Source organism: Coregonus clupeaformis, chromosome 7 (genome assembly GCF_020615455.1).
Source record: "Coregonus clupeaformis isolate EN_2021a chromosome 7, ASM2061545v1, whole genome shotgun sequence".
Taxonomy (NCBI): domain Eukaryota; kingdom Metazoa; phylum Chordata; class Actinopteri; order Salmoniformes; family Salmonidae; genus Coregonus; species Coregonus clupeaformis.
Genome location: NC_059198.1, coordinates 11,122,469 through 11,144,071, shown reverse-complemented (window position 1 = coordinate 11,144,071; position 21,603 = coordinate 11,122,469). Strand labels below are relative to the sequence as shown.

Genomic DNA, 21,603 nt, shown 5'->3' with positions numbered 1-21,603 from the left:
CCAGGTTTGCACACATCTCAGGAGGGATTTTGTTCCACTCCTCTTTACAGATCTTCTCCAAGTCATTAAGGTTTCGAGGCTGACGTTTGGCAACTCGAACCTTCAGCTCCCTCCACAGATTTTCTATGGGATTAAGGTCTGGAGACTGGCTAGGCCACTCCAGGACCTTAATGTGCTTCTTCTTGAGCCACTCCTTTGTTGCCTAAGCCGTGTGTTTTGGGTCATTGTCATGCTGGAATACCCATCCACGACCCATTTTCAATGCCCTGGCTGAGGGAAGGAGGTTCTCACCCAAGATTTGATGGTACATGGCCCCGTCCATCGTCCCTTTGATGCGGTGAAGTTGTCCTGTCCCCTTAGCAGAAAAACACCCCCAAAGCATAATGTTTCCACCTCCATGTTTGACGGTGGGGATGGTGTTCTTGGGGTCATAGGCAGCATTCCTCCTCCTCCAAACACGGCGAGTTGAGTTGATGCCAAAGAGCTCGATTTTGGTCTCATCTGACTTCAACACTTTCACCCAGTTCTCCTCTGAATCATTCAGATGTTCATTGGCAAACATCAGACGGGCATGTATATGTGCTGTCTTGAGCAGGGGGACCTTGCGGGTGCTGCAGGATTTCAGTCCTTCACGGCGTAGTGTGTTACCAATTGTTTTCTTGGTGACTATGGTCCCAGCTGCCTTGAGATCATTGACAAGATCCTCCAGTGTAGTTCTGGGCTGATTCCTCACCGTTCTCATGATCATTGCAACTCCACGAGGTGAGAACTTGCATGGAGCCCCAGGCCAAGGGAGATTGACAGTTATTTTGTGTTTCTTCCATTTGCGAATAATCGCACCAACTGTTGTCACCTTCTCACCAAGCTGCTTGGCGATGGTCTTGTAGCCCATTCCAGCCTTGTGTAGGTCTACAATCTTGTCCATGACATCCTTGGAGAGCTATTTGGTCTTGGCCATGGTGGAGAGTTTGGAATCTGATTGATTGATTGCTTCTGTGGACAGGTGTCTTTTATACAGGTAACAAACTGAGATTAGGAGCACTCCCTTTAAGAGTGTGCTCCTAATCTCAGCTCGGTACCTGTATAAAAGACACCTGAGAGCCAGAAATCTTTCTGATTGAGAGGGGGTCAAATACTTATTTCCCTCATTAAAATGCTAATCAATTTATAACATTTTTGACATGTGTTTTTTTGGATTTTTTTGTTGTTATTCTGTATCTCACTGTTCAAATAAACCTACCATTAAAATTATAGACTGATCATTTCTTTGTCAGTGGGCAAACGTACAAAATCAGCAGGGGATCAAATACTTTTTTCCCTCACTGTATAATCCGGTCAAATAACTGGTTTTTAGAAGGATCCGAAATGAAGTCATTTTCCCATTTACCTAAGTACAAGCCAGTGTAGGAAGGGCTGTAGCAAGCTCCCATGGCACATCCTTTGACTTGTTTAAAGATATGGTCAGCGGTGGAAAAAGTACCCAATTGTTATACTTGAGTAAATGTAAAGATACGTTAATAGAAAATGACTCAAGTAAACGTGAAAGTCACCCAGTAAAATTCTACTTGAGTAAAAGTCTAAAAGTATTTGGTTTTAAATATACTTAAGTATCAAAGTAAATGTAATTGGTAAAATGTACTTAAGTATTAAAAGTAAAAGTACAGTATAAATCATTTCAAATTCCTATTATTAAGCAAACCAGACGGCATGATTTTCTTGTTTTTTAAATTTAATTTACGGATAGCCAGGGGCACACTCCTACACTCAGACATAATTTACAAACAAAGCATTTGTGTTTAGTGAATTGGACAATTTTCTTGTCCTGCTAAGCATTCAAAATGTAACAAGTACTTCTGGGTGTCAGGGAAAATGTATGGAGTAAAAAGTACATTATTTTCTTTAGGAATTCAGTGAAGTAAAAGGAAAAGTTGTCAAAAATAGTAAAGTAAAGTACAGATACCAAAAACTACTTAAGGAGTACTTTAAAGTATTTTTACTGAAGTACTTTACACCACTGGATACGGTCCTGAAAGACAAACACGTTATTATTAAGAGTCCATTCAGTCAGTGAGATAATGCATTCTGTGGGAAGCATCTCAGTCTCAGGCCGGGTACTCAAGAAATGGTGCATAGCTGCCAATCCTTGTTCGTGTTCAATGGTGGTGTATAGAGACTCCACATCCATGGTGACTAAAAAGGAAGCTGTACCTATATTGTTAAATTCCTTAATATTGTTCAACACATCTGTGGTGCCTTGAAGATAGTCTGGGAGTGATGGCAGAAAAGGCTTAATAAAGTAATCAATGTACTTGGAGATGGGTTCTGTCAGACTTTCATTACCACTAATGACTGGTCTACCTGGGGGGGGGTTCTCAAGATTCTTGTGGACTTTTGGAAGAAGATAAAAAGAAGCCATACGAGGATTGCCATTGAAAATAAATTCAAACTAATTTTCTGAAATCCTTAGCTTCTGTGAGGATCCCTTTCAATTCCGTTTTTAGGTCCTCTGTAGGGTAAGAGATTGGTAGAATTCATCATTGTCTAATTGACGGTAGGCTTCTGTCATATATTTGTCTTTACTCCACACTACTGTAGCGCCACCTTTGTCTGCTTTTTTAACCACAATGAATCCAAAAATTTTTGGACAATGATTCAACTGCATCCCTCTCTGTCTTAGAAAGGTTATGTCGTGTTTGGTTAGAGTCAATTTTACCCTTAAACAGATTCTCCACATCAAAATGCACCTTCTTGGCAAATGTATTTAGTGTGGCATTCTGGACAATGGACAAAACGTGGACTTGGGCTTAAAAAGAAACTGCCTGACCTGAAAACTGGTGTCTGTAATTGTATAGGTGTTCTGCTTGTACCAGGCCTTCAGATTGTGCAAATATTGTACAATCCAGCTGTGAAAAGCTCTTAGAGATTTACCCAGAAAGAGTCATAGCTGTAATCGCTGCAAACTGTGATTTTAACATGTATTAACTTAGGGTTGTGATTACATATGCCAAAAATATATTTCTGTATTTAATATTCAATACATTTGCTAAAATTGGTAAAAACATGTTTTCACTTTGCCATTATGGGGTATTGTGTAGATGGGTGAGAAAAAATATATTTAATTCATTTTGAATTCAGGCTGTAACACATCAAAATATGGAATAAGTCAAGGCGTATGAATACTTTCTGAAGGCACTGTATAATCACGAACACCAAAAAGTACATGAGGTCCTTGTCCTTAGTGAATCATTGTTGGTTTGATGTCTTTAGAGGATGTACAACAAGTGTAACATCCTTAACCAAGTGTTTTATGTATCCCTCCATTTCCCAGTGTCTTGATGTAATTAATACAAATTATAAAATCTAGACATGTAGGTTTATGCTAGTAATCTCTACATTGACCCACAAACTCATGAAATCAATGCAAAGGCAATAAGGATAAGCATTTATAGGAAACACATGGAAAGTGATATGATGCTGCAACGTGGGGCGTTGGAATCATTTTCAGATTTGGGTAAATGTTGTATTTCTATGAGTCAATATAGGATTTATATTCTATAAGTAGTGGCCTGATTGTCATTGTCCAAATTGCAAGTTACTTTGCTGTGAAGCCACATTCGTGACATAATGTTGATTGCATTTAGTCAAAGACAAAACATATTATACGGAGCGAGCAGAGGGTACTTTGTCATATTAGTTATGCTTCATTACTCTCCTATTTCACACACAAAATTTTTTAACCCTAACTTCAGTTTCTCTAACTACAAGTTACAAGGAATATTTGTTTTCTGTAATTTTGAACCCCCAAAAAAATTTCTGATGTTTTTGTCAGATGACCACAAATATTGGTTGTGTGTAGATTCATCAATATGCCTCAAACCCAAATGAATGGAAAAGATGAGCACAGACTAAAAACAGGAAATTGTATGTCAGAATCAGATTCAGATTCAGATAGTTTAATAGTCACATGTACAGGGTTGCAGGTGTGATTGCAGGGTACAGTGAAAATCTTAGGCTTCGAGCTCCAACATGCAGGACTAGTGAAATAAAATAATGAAAATGGTAATAAAAACTATAGAAATAGCACTATATACTGTACATAATAACAACTGTGGCAGTGATTAATAAATACATGTCCATTGTGGTGGAGGCAGAGTAAAGACTGTTGAGGGGTTGGGGTGGAATGACCACAGGGGGAGCAGCAGCATGAGGAGAAACTATTGGCCAGTCTTTCAGTTTTTGCCATGATGCTCCTGTACTGCCCGCGTCTGAGTGATTGAAGCGGGGAGAACAGGGCATAGCTTGGGTGGCTGGGGTCCCTGATGATCTTCTTGGCCTTTCTTCCGATACCTGGTGTTGTAGGTGTCCTGGAGGGCAGGGAGTGTGCACCCAATGGTGCGTTCGGCTGCACGTATCACCCTCTGAAGAGCCTTGCGGTCCGTGGTGGTGGAGTTGCCGTACCAGGCTGTGATGCAGCCCGACAGTATGCTCTCGATGGTGCTCCTGTAAAACACTGTGAGGGCCCTCGGGGACAGGCTACATTTCTTCAGCATCCTAAGGTTGAAGAGTCGCTGTCGTGCCTTCTTCACTACGGTGTCTGTGTGATGAGACCATTTTAGCTTCTCTGAGATGTGTACGCCGAGGAATTTGAAGTTATTGACCGTCTCCACGGCGGCCACGTTGATGAGGATGGGGGCGTGTCCAGCCTGGTTCCTCCTCAAGTCCACAATCAGCTCCTTTGTTTTGCTAATGTTGAGGGAGAGGTATTTTACCTGGCACCACGCTGTCAGAGGGCCCTACTAACATTTCATTCATGTTGTATTGTATGTTGTATTGTATAAATGTATTGCATACACTGTACAACAGATGGCCTTGGGCATGGCTTAATTTTAGCACCACTTTTGCAGATGTCTGAAAACATCTGACAAACTTTGATTTTGGAGTGAACTGTCTTGATCTGCTGTGGTATGCTGACTAACTTGCGAGACTTGTACTTACTTGATTAACAATTTGTTTAGTTAAAAAACAAAAAAATGTTGTCCTCCCTACACATTTTAAAGAAAGTGTGGAAGTAACTACCTTAAAAAAAGGCCTAATAGTCAATACTTTTATTTAAAATGTATGAAATTATTCTGCATTTGCATCTAATGTATAGGCCATATGGTGTGGATGTTGGCTGTCACTGAGAAGACTTTAGTCATTCTTGCTACCTAAATGTATCTAATGCAGGAAAAGAATAAACATAGAATGAGGATTTCCTTCATTTCTTTATTAAAAACACAACAAAAAACATCTTTATCCTTAAACGTATTACAATGATGACAAGATTTCACAATTAGAGTCAACTAAATAAAAATGAAATTTCACAAAATGAACAAATTAACATTTGATTTTATGTTACAGTACTTCTACATGAAACAAAACGAATGACAGAAACAGTGAAAATATTCCCTACCTTTTCAATTGATATTTACTGTATGTGGACATTTTGTGCAATGATTTAGGGATTTGAAACACAATAAATCATCAATGATTGATATGTCATTTATAATTGGTTATTTTGTAGATTCATTCCATCACTTTACAACTACTGTACTTGCCCCAACAGCATAGAGCTGAATGAAATAAAACAAAGCTAAAACATATGAATGTGTGTTCATTTACACTTGACCATAATGGGTTATTCCCTCTCGTAAACGTTATTTGTACAGTTTTTAATCCGTTTGTTCTACCTTTTAATATTTAATTAATTCCATAAAAACAAAAAAACGGGTACAGGGGAAATGCCTTGTAAATCTGGCCTCAAGACAACAGTTTTAGGGGCAGTCTTCAATGTTTTCATAAGCACTATTAGTTTCCCCGTTAACACGATGTGAAGAATAATGTGAGCGTTGGTTAGAACTGATTGAACATACATTTGAATTAGCTGCTACAGCCCTTAATTCATGCACATTCTTCATGTTGAAATCCCCTGTGGTTTGGGTGACCCACATGTGACCTCTTTGAGACAAGGTGTTAGACCTACCATCTACATCTTTTTTATCACTGACTTTGCCTCCGCAGATTCCAAAGAAGGTCAGAAACACTGGGATAAACACTATACCATGGACTGCCCCAAACAAAATGACCAAGAACATGATCTTAAAGAAGGTTCTGAAGATGTAGCTCTCAGCAGCAGACAGCACCACCACTCCTAAAATAGTAGACACAGCTCCCTGTAAGATGGGATATCCCAAGTGATAGACAGCATCTACAGCCTTTTTATTAGCTGTCGGCTCTTTGCTAGAGACAAAAGCATAGGAAATGTGAGCAGAAAAATCCACTGAGAAACCAATGCATATGACAAGATTGATCATGGATACAGAGTCTAGATTGACATCCCATAATGCCATGAAACCAGCAACACCCACTATGACAGAGGCAATGGCAAAGGTCACCCACAGAGAACATATGGGGTTGGGGATCAACATGAGGGAGATCACCAGCATAGCAAGAGTGGCAACTACAATGTTTTGGATGGTATTACTAACAATGACTGCATACTGGTCAAAGTATATGAAAGCAGGGTGGTAAACAACCAACTTTCCTGGACAACCATTAGCTGTCTCTCGAAGCTTATTCAACATGTTCTTTTCATCAACAGCTGTACTGACGTTGATTGTCTGAATAAACAAACGTGAGGCAATTATGACTTTGTTTGAAATATTCACATCTTGTGTGAAACCTGATTGTTGTAAAAATGTAGGTAAACTATCCATGAAAATGGTTTCGTTATTTGGATTTGAAACTACACCCGCTTTTACATATTCATTAAGCCAAGAAAGGGTCATATCTTTAGCAACCAATGATTGACCAGCCAATGTTAGACTCTCAAAACTTCTGAGACAAGTATCAAGACTCTTTCGAGCAGTTTCGTCCCAATATTGAAACTCGCTGTCAGTCACAACAACCATAACATTTGGACCATACTCTGAAAAGTATTGATCCTCATTATCGTAATAGCTACCTACATATGAGCTATCAACTGCTAGGTTTTTAAGGTCTATACCTTCTTGGATTTGGAAGCAACCATAGATACTTGAGCCCAAATATCCAGCATAGAGCAGGATCACAAACACCTTGGTCCAAGTATTTGTTAGAAATGGCCCATAGTACATCTTAAAGAAGTTGTTAATGGGCATAGGTTCCTCTTTTCCCGTTTTATGATCATAAGCTCCCCCTATACTACAAAGGTTGTACTTTTTAGTGTTCTCCTCTGGTTCTGGAACCTTCATGCATGTCAGCCAGTGTCTGTTGCCCTTTTCACGTCTTCCATTCAGTGCCAGAAATGCACCAAAGAAGGTAATATTGTACAAGTAGCAGAACAGGACAGCTGTGCCAGTATACATACAAAAGGATTGTACGGAACCAAAGGGAGTTAACAGACCAATATAGAAGGCCAGGGCATCAGTTAGTGTTGTGATGGTGATCGAGACAGCTGCATCTTTGTATGTAGCTGCCATACGGTCCTCTACGTTGTCATGAACCTGAGTCTGCTGCCAGCAGGAAATCATGATGAACATGTCGTCAACACCAATTCCTGTGGAGAAAATGCACTCTTTTATAAAATGTCAGACCTAGTTTATACCTGTGTTCATTCCTGTGATCACATCAGAGTACAGGTCAATCGGGAGGTGCCGGAACAAATAGTGAGGGACCGGAACGCATAATTATACATTTGTTGTATAATAAAGCATTGCATGGATATCATCGCATTTTCATATAGAGCAGTAGAGTAGAGGCGCTTACAGAAGTTTCACACATCCAGTGGTGGAAAAAGTGCCCAATTGTCATACTTGAGTAAAAATAAAGATACCTTAATAGAAAATGACTCAAGTAAAAGTGAAAGTCACCCAGTAAAATACTACTTAAGTAAAAGTCTAAAAGTATTTGGTTTTAAATATGCTTAAGTACCAAAAGCCTCATAGAGGATCTAGATACATTTTCTAACCTCTCTGGATTACAACCAAATTATGATAAATGTACTATATTACGTATTGGATCACTAAAAAATAAAAAAATTTACATTACCATGTAGTTTACCAATAAAATGGTCTGATGGTGATGTGGATATACTCGGAATACATATCCCAAATGAAATAAATGATCTCACTCCAAAAAAATGTAATAGAAAGTTATCAAAAATAGATAAAATCTTGCTACCATGGAAAGGTAAATACCTGTCAATTTGTGGAAAAATCAACCTGATTAACTCTTTGGTGTTGTCCCAGTTTACCTATTTGCTTATGGTCTTGCCTATGCCTAGCGAACTGTTTTTTAAATTATATGAGAAAAAAATATTCAATTTTATTTGGAACGGCAAGCCAGACAAAATTAAACGGGCCTATTTATATAATGAATATGAATTAGGAGGACAGAAATTATTAAATATGAAAGCATTAGACCTATCACTAAAAGCTTCAGTCATACAAAAATTATACCTAAATCCGAACTGGTTCTCTAGCAAACTAGTAAGATTGTCTCACCCAATGTTCAAGAAGGGACTTTTTCCCTTTATTCAGATTACAACCCCTCACTTTCAGGTATTTGAAAAGGAAATCATCTCCCAAATATCACTATTTCTAAAACAAGCCATTGAAATTTGGTTGCAATTTCAATTTAATCCTCCAGAAATGACAGAACAAATATTGCAACAAATATTGTGGTTAAACTCAAATATACTAATTGATAAAAAAAAACGTTCTTTTTTGAGAAAATGTTTTTCTGGATTTTTTGTTGTTATTCTGTTTCTCACTGTTCAAATAAACCTACCATTAAAATTATAGACTGATAATTTCTTTGTCAGTGGGCAAACGTACAAAATCAGCAGGGGATCAAATACTTTTTTCCCTCACTGTATAAATAGTAATAAACTTGTACCTCTGTATATTGTCTTTTATATATGTTATTCATAATATACAGTACACTATCCAAACAGAAGATACATCTCTTTCAAATGTTGATATTTGGTTGCGTTCACAATTCAATATCCAGTTTTTCAGATTAATATGTTGGATTCACGTCTCCATGTCAACCCATAATGTTATTTAATTTAGTACTATTCTTCAACTTAGATTTTTGGTTGGGATGGAGATGTGAATAACTTCTAGATTAAATGTGAAATCAACCAACCATCCTTCATATACAAGACAATATCCAAGATAAAAGTATTGTCAGCTCAGGGATTCTAAACTTTTGGTTACTGGCCCAACACTCTAACCACTATACCAGTAGGAGTCAATGTTCAGGCAGAAATCATTGGATTGTGGCTTCACATTTCATTTCAATATACCTAATTATTTAGGTTGATAGCATGACATTGAAACAATGACGTTGATTCAAATAAAATGTGTCTAATCAAATCAAACATTATATATAATTTCAACCACCCAATATACAGGATGAAAAAGTTTGTGGAATTTTCAACACAATTTCAACGTACTCATAGTTCTGATGATTATGTTGAAATTAGATTGATGTAACAACCTGTTAGTAAGGTTGGTCAATGTATTTAAGTTGATGTTTTACCCTTATTTCAATGTTTACAATGCTGGTTGAAATGAGACAAAAACAGTACTGGTTGATGGCTTTTTTCAAATCCAATGAATTTTCCACGTTGATTCCATGTCACAATATGTTGACAAATCCTGTTGAAGCAACGTTGATTCAACCAGTGTGTGCCCAGTGGGATCTCCCTCTTGTTTTACTTTGTACCTAGGCTACTGTTCGATCAATAGGCCTATTTGGAAGTTGCTATAATATTTTGGTAGCCTACAGACAGATTTGACTCTTCTCTTTTCAGCAGGAGCCATTTGCTTTAGTTACATATGGAATAAACAAAACATACAGTCAATAACACAATAGAAAATCTATATACAGTGTGTGCAAATGTAGTAAGTTATGGAGGTAAGGCAATAAATAGGCCATAGTGCAAAATAATTACAATTATAATTTAGTATTATTACTGGAGTGATAGATGTGCAGAAGATGATGTGCAAATAGAGATACTACGGTGCAAATGAGCAAAATAAATAACAATGTAAATAACAATATGGGGATGAGGTAGTTGGGTGGGCTAATTACAGATGGGCTGTGTACAGGTGCAGTGATCGGTAAGCTGCTCTGACAACTGATGCTTAAAGATAGTGAGGGAGATAAGTGTCTCCAGCTTCAGAGATTTTTGCAGTTCGTTCCAGTAATTTGCAGCAGAGAACTGGAAGGAATGGCGACCAAAGGAGGTGTTGGCTTTGGAGATGACCAGTGAGATATACCTGCTGGAACGCATACTACGGGTGGGTGTTGCTATGGTGACCAATGAGCTAAGATAAGGCGGGGATTTGCCTAGAAGTGATTTATAGATGACCTGGAGCCAGTGGGTTTGGCGACGAATATGTAGTGAGGGCCAGCCAACGAGAGTGTACAGGTCACAATGGTGGGTAGTATATGGGGCTTTGGTGACAAAACGGATGGCACTGTGATAGACTACATCCAATTTGCTGAGTAGAGTGTTGGAAGCTATTTTGTAAATGACATCGCCGAAGTCAAGGATCGGTAGGAGAGTCCGTTTTATGAGGGCATATTTAGCAGCATGAGTGAAGGAGGCTTTGTTGCGAAATAGGAAGCCGATTCTAGATGTAACTTTTGATTGGAGATGCTTAATGTGAGTCTGGAAGGAGAGTTTACGGTCTAACCAGACACCTAGGTATTTGTAGTTGTCCACATATTCTAAGTCAGACCCGCCGAGAGTAGTGATTCTAGTCGGCAGGCGGGTGTAAGCAGCATTCGATTGAAGAGAATGCATTTAGTTTTACTAGCGTTTAAGAGCAGTTGGAGGCCACGGAAGGAGTGTTGTATGGCATTAAAGCTCATTTGGAGGTTTGTTAACACAGTGTCCAATTATCTTAGCTCATTGGTCACCATAGCAACACCCACCCGTAGTCTGCGCTCCAGCGGGTATATCTCACTGGTCATCCCCAAAGCCAACACCTCCTTTGGCCGCAATTCCTTCCAGTTCTCTGCTGCCAATGACTGGAACAAATTGCAAAAATCTCTGAAGCTGGAGACACTTATCTCCCTCACTAACTTTAAGCATCAGTTGTCAGAGCACCTTACCGATCACTGCACCTGTACACAGCCCATCTGAAATTAGCCCGCCCAACTACCTCATCCCCATATTGTTATTTATTTTGCTCATTTGTACCCCAGTATCTCTATTTGCACATCATCTCTTGCACATCATTCCAGTGTTAATACTAAATTGTAATTATTTTGCACTATAGCCTATTTTATTGCCTTACCTCCATAACTTGCTAAATTTGCACACTGTATATTATATGTATTTCTGTTGTATTTTTGACTTTGTTTTGTTTTACCCCATATGTAACTCTGCTTTGCTTTATCTTGGCCAGGTCGCAGTTGTAAATGAGAACTTGTTCTCAACTGGTTTACCTGGTTAAATAAAGGTGAAATAAAATAAAATTAAAAAGGGCCAGATGTATACAAAATGGTGTCGTCTGCGTAGAGGTGGATCTGAGAATCACCAGCAGCAAGAGCGACATCATTGATATACACAGAGAATAGAGTCGGCCCGAGAATTTAACCCTGTGGCACCCACATAGAGACTGCCAGAGGTCCAGACAACAGGCCCTCCGATTTGACACATTGAACTCTATCTGAGAAGTAGTTGGTGAACCAGGCGAGGCAGTCATTTGAGAAACCAAGGCTATTTAGTCTGCCAATAAGAATGCTGTGATTGACAGAGTCAAAAGCCTTGGCCAGGTCAATGAAGACGGCTGCACAGTACTGTCTTTTATCGATCGCGGTTATTATATCGTTTAGGACCTTGAGCGTGGCTGAGGTACATCCATGACCAGCTCGGAAACCAGATTGCATAGCGGAGAAGGTACGGTGGGATTCGAAATGGTCGTTGATCTGTTTGTTAACTTGGCTTTCAAATACTTTCGAAAGGCAGGGCAGGATGGATATAGGTCTGTAACAGTTTGGATCTAGAGTGTCACCCCCTTTGAAGAGGGGGATGACCGCGGCAGATTTCCAATCTCTGGGGATCTCGGACGATACGAAAGAGAGGTTCAACAGGCTGGTAATAGGGGTTGCGACAATTTCGGCAGCTAATTTTAGAAAGAAATGGTCCAGATTTTCTAGCCCAGCTGATTTGTAGGTGTCCAGATTTTGCAGCTCTTTCAGAACATCAGCTATCTGAATTTGGGTGAAGGAGATGCGGGTGGGGGCATGGGCAAGTTGCAGCGGAGGGTGCAGAGCTGGTGGCCGGGTTAGGGTTAGCCAGGTGGAAAGCATGGCCAGCCGTAGCAAAATGCTTGTTGAAATGTTCGATTATCGTACATTTATCGGTAGTGACAGTGTTTCCTAGCCTCAGTGCAGTGGGCAGCTGGGAGGAGGTGCTCTTATTATCCATGGACTTTACAGTGTCCCAAAACTTTTTGGAGTTAGTGCTACAGGATGCAAATTTCTGTTTGAAAAAGTTAGCCTTTGCTTTCCTAACTGATTGTGTATATTGGTTCCTGACTTCCCTGAAAAGTTGCATATCGCAGGGGCTGTTCGATGCTAATGCAGTATGCCACAGGATGCTTTTGTGCTGGTCAAGGGCAGTCAAGTCTGGGGTGAACCAGGGGCTATATCTGTTCTAAGTTCAGAATTTTTTGAATGGGGCATGCTTATTTAAGATGGAGAGGAAAGCACTTTTAAAGAACAACCAGGCATCCTCTACTGACGGAATGAGGTCAATATCCATCCAGGATACCCGGGCCAGGTCAATTAGAAAGGCCTGCTTGCTGAAGTGTTTTAGGGAGCGTTTGACAGTGATGAGGGGTGGTCGTTTGACCGCGGACCCATTACGGACGCAGGCAATGAGGCAGTGATCGCTGAGATCCTGGTTGAAGACAGCGGCGGTGTATTTAGAGGGTAGATTAGTCAGGATGATATCTATAAGGGTGCCCATGTTAACGGATTTAGGGTTGTACCTGGTAGGTTCCTTGATACTGTAATTTGTGTGAGATTGAGGGCATCTAGTTTAGATTGTAGGACGGCCGGGGTGTTAAGCATATCCCAGTTTAGGTCACCAAGCAATACGAACTCTGAGGATAGATGGGGGGCAATCAATTCACATATGGTGTTCAGGGCACAGCTGGGGGCTGAAGGGGGTCTGTAGCAAGCGGCAACAGTGAGAGACTTATTTCTGGAAAGGTGGATTTTTAGAAGTAGAAGCTCAAACTGTCTGGGCACAGACCTGGATAGTATGATAGAGCTCTGCAGGCTATCTCTACTGTAGATTGCAACTCTGCCCCCTTTGGCAGTTCTATCTAGAATAGATTCAGGGCATTATGTACAGACAAGGATATGGAAGGATATGAGTACAGTGGAGGTAAACCTAAGCGTAGGGTAAAGATGAAAGAGATAGCATCACGAGTGAGCCGGTCTCTGCGTGTGTGGGGGGTGGGACAAAGGAGCTATCTGAGACAGGTTGAGCAGGACTGGGGGCTCTACATTGAAAAAGTACAGTTAGAACTAACCGAAACAGCAATAAGCAAGGCATATTGACATGGGAGAGAGGCATAAAGCAGTCACAGGTGTTATTCGAGAGAGCTAAGACAACAGCTGGTAATGGCGACGAAAGTTTGAGCTGAGGCTAAACAGATAAACAGGATGGGGTACCGTATAAAGGAACAGTCCAGCAGGCATCAGCTGTGTAGCTGAGTGATCATAAGGTCCAGTGAACAGCAATAAGTAAGTCCGGGAGCAGTTCAGTGGCTGCTACGCTACAGGCGAGCTGGAGGCACGGCTGTTGATTGCGTGTGCTAGCGGGCCGGGGCTAGCAGATGGATCTTCGTGGTCGTCGCAACGGGAAGCCTGTTGAAACTACATCAGACGATTACGTCGGCAGACCAGTCGTGATGGATCGGCGGGGCTCCGTGTCAACACTAGGAGGTCCCGTCCAGTTGACAGAGAGGTAGATAGCCGGGAGATGGGCCTGGCTCGAGGCTAGCTCAAGGCTAACTGGGGTTAGCTTCAGGACAGTGGTGATTAGCCAACAACGACAACAGCCATTTGGTTGCAGCTAGCTAGTTGCGATGATCCAGTGTTAAGGTCCAGTGATTCAGTGATTCCGGCAGAAAATCCGATATGCTCTGGCTCGATAGCGCGATGTGCAGACTGGCAGATAATTGTCCAGGCTAGAGCTGGCTGGTAGGTAGTGCAGGCCACGGCCATGGACAATGGTGAAGACCGCTAACGGTGGCTAATAGCAAGTAGCTAGTTAGCTGGCTAGCTGGCTAGTTTCAGCCAGAGGTTCTGGATAAAAATGTATGAAGAAATAATAGAATCCGTTCCACATTGGGTGAGGCGGGTTGCAGGAAAGTATATTTAGTTAAAGGATGGAAAGTGAGATTGAGAAATATATACGAAAAAACAGGCTATTTACATGAGGACACTACAGAAAACACAACCGCACTGCTACGCTATCTTGAAGTACTCTGTAGTATTACTAGTATTACTACTATTGTTATTATTATTAGTATTATTCGTATTACTACTATTGTACTACTATTAACACTACTAGTATTACTCTGTAGTATTAGTAGTATTCTGAATTTTTTCATTTCTTTCTGAACAGACAGCAGTAATTCTATAACTTTGGCAAATGTATTTAAATTGATCAGTGGTGCTGCAGCACTTCCAGCACACTTCCCATGGCTATGATTCTATAAGGAAATAAATGATGAAGTGCTACACTGGAGAAATATAAATTGCAGACTCATGTCTATCAGAGCAGAGAGAGGGAGAGAGATAATAGAAAGTTAATCTCATTCTAGTTCTGTGAGAGACACAGGCACGCTTCTCTCTCTCAACACAGCAACGACTACGAATTGGTCTCAATTTAACATAGGCTAGCTACGATGTTGCGCAAACCATAAGCCCGAGCCGATGTTATGATAGATGATTTGTACCACAGATGGTTTGTTTACGTTTCTACCATTGTGGCTAGATGGAGTAGACTTACAGCTCTGTCTAGTGGTCGCATCGTTGACAACTGTAGCATTCTAGCTAAGCCTAACCTTTTTCCTAACCTTAACCTAATTCTCCTAACCTGCTACGTTAATTCACCTAACTTGCTGCGTTAGTTCTCCTAACCTACCACGTTAATTCACCTAACCTGCCACGTTAATTATCCTTACCTGCTACATTAGTTTTCCTAACCTGCTATGTAAACAAACCATCTGTGGCGACAAATCCTCAGTTTCACCACACCGGATCCTGTTCCGGCAGGATCCGGCTCAAATTAAGCACTGGGTTTATTGTATAACAATTTGTAAGCTTACCCAGAATCAGGAATGGAGCTGTTGCCACAGTCATAGCGAAGGGCATCCCACAGTACAGCAACAACCCAAAACTGGACAGCACTGCCATACCAGATGAGAGAACACCAAAGGTTGCCACCCACACCTTGTTCCTCACACAGTCCAACCTAGGGAAGAAAAACACAAAAACACAACATTCGTCCATGTAGGTAAATGCTGATAAGTAGGCATAGAGTTCTCTGATATGCCTTAAAAACAGTAATGCAGTCACATTGTGGATTCGCCTGATTTGGGACCCATATCTGTCTTCAGATAGGCCTAATGAACACTGTTAAACAGATTTTTCAATTGAGGTGTCCAATGTTGACTGATAATGTTGAATGGTATTGAAATGTAAAAATTACAAAACATACCTCAAACAAGATATGATTGAAAAATTGATGGCCAGGGCATATGTCAATGAGAAGAGAGGTATGATTGAGTCAGAACTCTTCTCAAACTCGTCATCCCTTGATATTGAGGTAAAGTAAGATATTGTCATCTGCAAAGACAAATAAGAATATAAAAACATAAGATATCCAGTTAACATATTAGAAAAACAACTCAAGATAGTAGAATAATCAAATTATCATGACACTACATGGTTTCTATGGAGCTTAATGAGAAGTGTTTCATCTCTAAAACGGAGTACTCACGCCTTCTTTTGTCATCTTGGAAGCAGTCTCTATAAACTTCTGTAGCCACATGGTATTTATAGTCTGGTTGTCTTCTTTTAAGAAGTAAAATAGTCTAATTGCCTCTGCGCTATCAATTTCAGTTAATCCACTTTTCAGTTTCACACCACCAATTTCAGATGCGATGAAAATTTTGCCATGATATGGATAATTAATCGTTGTTGTGTTGGTTTTAATAATATCAATGATTGAATTTGACACACACACACCACCTTTCTTAACACATAGGTCTTCAAATGCTAATGCACCAATTGTCATACTTTTTACATTTCTATCCATTTCCAATATTTCTGTAAAAGCAGTAATTGTGAGGATATTTGCTCCAGGCTTAACAATTATGAGAGATGCAAAGGTCCCTTCAGTATAGAGTCGCAAACGAGAGAAGTCGCCATCATTCTGTGGAAAGTATTCTTTGACTACTTGTCGTTCCTCTTTGGCAGGTCCATTCATAGGAGTAAACATCTCTTCAATGCCGTTTGCTTCTCTGTCCGCAAGGAAGTAAAATCCTCCGCCAAGACCCGCAGAGATGAACATGGGAAGAATCAAAAACCACCAGGGGTGTCTACCAACAAAGCCCCCAAGTATTTCAAATCCCCTAGCTATAGGCTTCTCTACGCAATCTGTTTTGCACCTAGCCATTTTCTATTCTCTTTTTCAAGTTGTACTATTAGAAAAAAAAACTTGCCTTGAATTATATCTGCATCTCTGTTGACATCACAGCCATAAACTATACTTCATATGTACATAGCAACATGATAACGTTCCTCTGAAGAGTTCTAATCAATAGCTCTGACAGCCCTGGACATGTCTCTGTGATCCTATAACAACCACGATGACTGTGTCAGAACAATAAATATGGTTACATATTAAAAAATGCGGGTTACCTATCCAGTTTCCTTATTATACTGCTCTGGTTTCCTTATAATAGTTAAGTTATACAAAATATTCTGAAGATGAAGGAAGCTAACTGATTATTGCCATGCAATGATGGATATTTGGGGTGATGAACACTGACGAACAGGTTCATTTGAAATGTTTATGAAGAGGGTGTATCTCTAGAATAGGCGAACAGTTAAATAGATTACATCATAAGTTTAGTATGCAAACTCAGCACTGTTACTAACCATAATAATACTTCCCATTATTGATGTGGTCATAATGACAACCGAGAGCATCTGTTGTTTGAATAAATATGTAAAAGACAATATATAATTTGAGATCATTTTATTAGCTTTTTAAAACACAATTACAACAAAGGTAAATATAAGCACACTGTAGTAACAATCAACACAGCATTTACATTACAAACTATTTCTAAAATGATTAAATAAAAACAAAAGATGACTCATAAAAATACATATTTTGATACCATAAAAGCAAAGTATGACATAATCGCAAGATTATAAGTAAGCTAACAAGTCAGTTCATTAAAACAATTTAACTACTATTCTACCAACCCTTTCAACCATGATTAGTGTGTTGTGTGTGAATCTTGGTCAATTAATATTGCATATGCCAAAGAAGGTCAGAAACACAGGGATGAAAACGATGCCATGAAGTACCCCAAACAAAATCACCAGGAACATGATCTTAAAGAAGGTTCTGAAGATGTAGCTCTCAGCAGCAGACAGCACCACTACTCCTAAAATAGTAGACACAGCTCCCTGTAAGATGGGATACCCCAAGTTGGTGATGGCGTCAATTGCTTTCTTGTTAGCTGTCGGCTCTTCGCTAGAGACAAAGGCATATGAAATATGAGCAGAAAGGTCCACTGAGAAACCAATGCAGATTACAAGATTGATCATGGATACAGAGTCTAGATTGATATGCCAAAATGCCATGAAACCAGCAACACCCACTATGACAGAGGCAATGGCAAAGGTTACCCACAGAGAGCATATGGGGTTGGGGATCCATAGGAGAGCAATTACAAGCATGACTAAGGTGGCAACAACAACATTTTGGATGGTATTGTGAACTATCACTGCATACTGGTCATAGTATATGAAAGCAGGGTGGTAAACTAACAAGGAACCTGGACAATCATCTGACTTAGCCATCACTCGAAATTCATTCAACATGTTCTTTTCATCAACTGATGTGCTGACATTGATTGTCTGAATGAACATACGTGACGCATATATTTTGATTTCTGTAAAATTCACATCATGTATGAAATCGGACATCTCAAGAAATGCAGACAGATTACTTTTGAATGTATTTTCCTCACTTAGACTCAAATTGGCCATCTTTCCAAATTTAAGATATTCATCGAGCCAAGATATGGTCATATTTTGAGAAACCATTGATAGACCTCCAAAGTTTTGAAGACAGGTGTCAAGACTATTCCGAACACTTTCGTTCCAATATTGAAACTCACTGTCAGTCACAACAACCATTACATTTGGACCATACTGTGAAAAGTACTGGTCCTCATTATCATAATAGCTACCCACATATGAGCTATCGGCTGCTAGGTTTTTAAGGTCAATGCCTTCTTGGATTTGGAAGCAACCATAGATACTTGAGCCCAAATATCCAGCATAGAGCAGGATCACAAACACCTTGGTCCAAGTATTTGTTAGAAATGGCCCATAGTACATCTTAAAGAAGTTGTTAATTGGCATAACTTCCTCTTTTCCCGTTTCCTGGTCATATGCCCCTCCTACACAGCAGATATTGTACTTTTCAGGACTATCCTCTGGTTCTGGAACCTTCATGCATGTCAGCCAGTGTCTGTTGCCCTTTTCACGTCTTCCATTCAGTGCCAGAAATGCACCAAAGAAGGTAATATTGTACAAGTAGCAGAACAGGACAGCTGTGCCAGTATACATACAAAAGGATTGTACGGAACCAAAGGGAGTTAACAGACCAATATAGAAGGCCAGGGCATCAGTTAGTGTTGTGATGGTGATCGAGACAGCTGCGTCTTTGTATGTAGCTGCCATACGGTCCTCTACGTTGTCATGAACCTGAGTCTGCTGCCAGCAGGAAATCATGATGAACATGTCGTCAACACCAATTCCTGCAATCAACATAGAGTATATGGAACAACACATCAGTAGAACAAAGATCATTAGAGGGAATTACCACTGTAATAAATACCGCCAAACTTTATTAGTTACAATGTTACTACAATGTTGTTAATACAGTTATTACTGTGTAGTTACACAGGTATAAGGGCAACTTAAGGTAAAGCGTTACCATCTAAGTAGTCTCGTGTGACAGACAAAAACATTAAAATCACGTGAGATTTGGTTCTGGGTTGTTAAGATAACCATCTAAGGTATCTGAAGAAAAAACTTTACCAAGTATTAAGAAAGGAGCAGTTGCAACAGTCATGGCAAAGGGCATTCCACAGAGCAGCAACAACCCGAAACTGGACAGCACTGCTAGGCCTGCAGACAGAGCACCAAAGCTGGCCACCCACACCTTGTTCCTCACACAGTCCAACCTAGAGATGAAAATATTCTTACTTCATACGGTACATCACACATAGCAATTATATATTCAATTAAATAGTAATTTAAATTAGTGTTTTAACATGGTGCACACATTTGCTGATTTTGATTCATTTAAAAGATGACACATAAGACATCAAATTACCTCAAGCAAGATATAATGGAAAAACGTATGGCCAGGAAGTATGTGACGGAGAAGAGAGGAATCACAGATTTTAAGTTTCCCTTAAACTCCTCCTCTCTAGAATTAGACGTGAAATATGAAACTTGAATCTGCCGATATAAAAACAAATGCAAATACTGTGAGACTAAGTGAAAACTGTAGAGGGTTAAGTTTAGGAACAGAGTATTTAACAAAACATTCCTTTTTATATTTCAGGGAATATAAGTAATCTAATTATATATGGCTCAAATAAGTAAAGCCACTCAATAGTTGTATACATATGGACAAAAGTATTTGACCAAACCTGGCAGTATGCCCAGACAGTTCTGAATTTGTAAAATATAATAAACTGTACTTACCTTGTTCAATTCATCTGACAAGTTGGAAAACACTTGTGTAAACCCATGTAGCCAAATATCATTTTCTGCCTTGTTGTTTTCTCTGAGAAAGTAGGAGAGTCGAACAGCCTTTGCACTAACGATGATACTTGAATTCAAAACTACTCCACCAAGTTCTGTCCCCAAAAACATTGAATTATGAAAAGGAAAGGTCAAGTTTGCATTCTTAATTGTACTAGCTGTGCCATTAGTGACATCTAACATGTAATTTGAAAAGCACCTGTTACTTTTCATGGCACAAAGGTTTTCATAAGTTAATCTTTCATGGCCTATGCCCATCTCTCTAACTCTTCCATCTAAATATATGATCTCCTCAAATGCCTTCTCACTCAAGATATCCGATGACTTTGAAACAGCGATGAAAGACCCATAGCTCCCCTCGGTATACAGCCGCAAACGAGAGAACTCTGAATCATTCTGAGGAAAATGTTATTTGACAAAATGTCTCTCCTTTTTTGCAGGCCCATGCTTTGGGGTAAACTGGTCCTCTATGCCATGTGCCTCTCTCTCTTCAAGGAAGTAAAATCCTGCCCCAAGCCCCGCAGAGATGAACAAAGGGACAAGTAGAAACCACCATGGATTTCTCCCAACAAAACCTCCAAGTTTATGAAACCAATTTGACACCGGTTTTTCAATGCAGTCTGTGTGACACGAAGGCATGGTCACCGGTTAAGATTTAAGAAGTTATTATCAAAATGTATTATTTTGTATGTATAGTAGAGAAAACGATCTGTAAGGACCTTGTAATGAGCACAGGTGCTTCAAATGGAACCGCTCACTAACTGGCCGCTACTTTGTGAGCTGCAACCTTAAAATACATATTCAAAAAGAGGAACTCGTCATCATGAAAATGAGTTCTAACTGTAAAGAGCACCTGTAAAAATGACCAGGCCATTCATTAATAATTAAACCTGATGTGTTACTGCTTTATATCATTTGAATGTTTCTGTTTGGGTATCTATACTTGTATATTACATGCTGTCATCTTTCATGAACTAGGCCTATATTATACGGCTATGTGAGCCATGAAAATAAGCTTTATGGGGGTATGTCCCCAGTTGAAAAGGTAGGACTCCATTTACCACTGTATTGTACAGTACATACTAATGTGATCATGGATTCTTACGAACAGATAGTACACGCTTTCAGACGCTCAGCATGAAACTTATTTTCACTGGAAGTTGTGTCTGACGTTAATCTACCTACTGATCTGTTACAATTCTTGATTGTTTTACACCTGTAAAATTTACAACCATAGTGGAATAAACTGTTCTTCTGATGCATTATATTAAAGCAGTAAAACTCAAATTGGCTACCATGTAAATCAGGTACTGGCAGACTTTAATGTCACCCTATCAGCTCACCTTGAGTTTTCCATGCCCTCAGCAAATATCTCTCTCCTCAGTACACACATTTCACTGAAATTTGCAGATTATTACAAAATACTACTAATGGTTCGTGGAGAATGGAATGATCAAC

The 21,603-nt window shown here is 39.7% G+C and overlaps 1 protein-coding gene and 1 pseudogene across 1 annotated transcript in view; both read right to left on the bottom strand.

Annotated features, from left to right (window-relative positions):
* Positions 1 to 16,360, bottom strand: part of LOC121570196 (patched domain-containing protein 3-like) — a 35,384-nt gene extending 19,024 nt beyond the window's left edge. The window contains exons 1-4 of the mRNA XM_045221019.1: positions 16,064 to 16,360; positions 15,782 to 15,909; positions 15,390 to 15,535; positions 5,913 to 7,576 (exon numbers count right to left, since the gene is read on the bottom strand). Coding sequence (XP_045076954.1) covers positions 5,913 to 7,576; positions 15,390 to 15,535; positions 15,782 to 15,909; positions 16,064 to 16,360 — 2,235 coding nt within the window. The remainder of the gene's footprint in view (positions 1 to 5,912; positions 7,577 to 15,389; positions 15,536 to 15,781; positions 15,910 to 16,063) is intronic.
* Positions 16,361 to 17,454: 1,094 nt separating this feature from the next.
* LOC121568665 lies at positions 17,455 to 20,784 on the bottom strand (annotated as a pseudogene).
* Between the last annotated feature and the right edge of the window lie 819 nt (positions 20,785 to 21,603).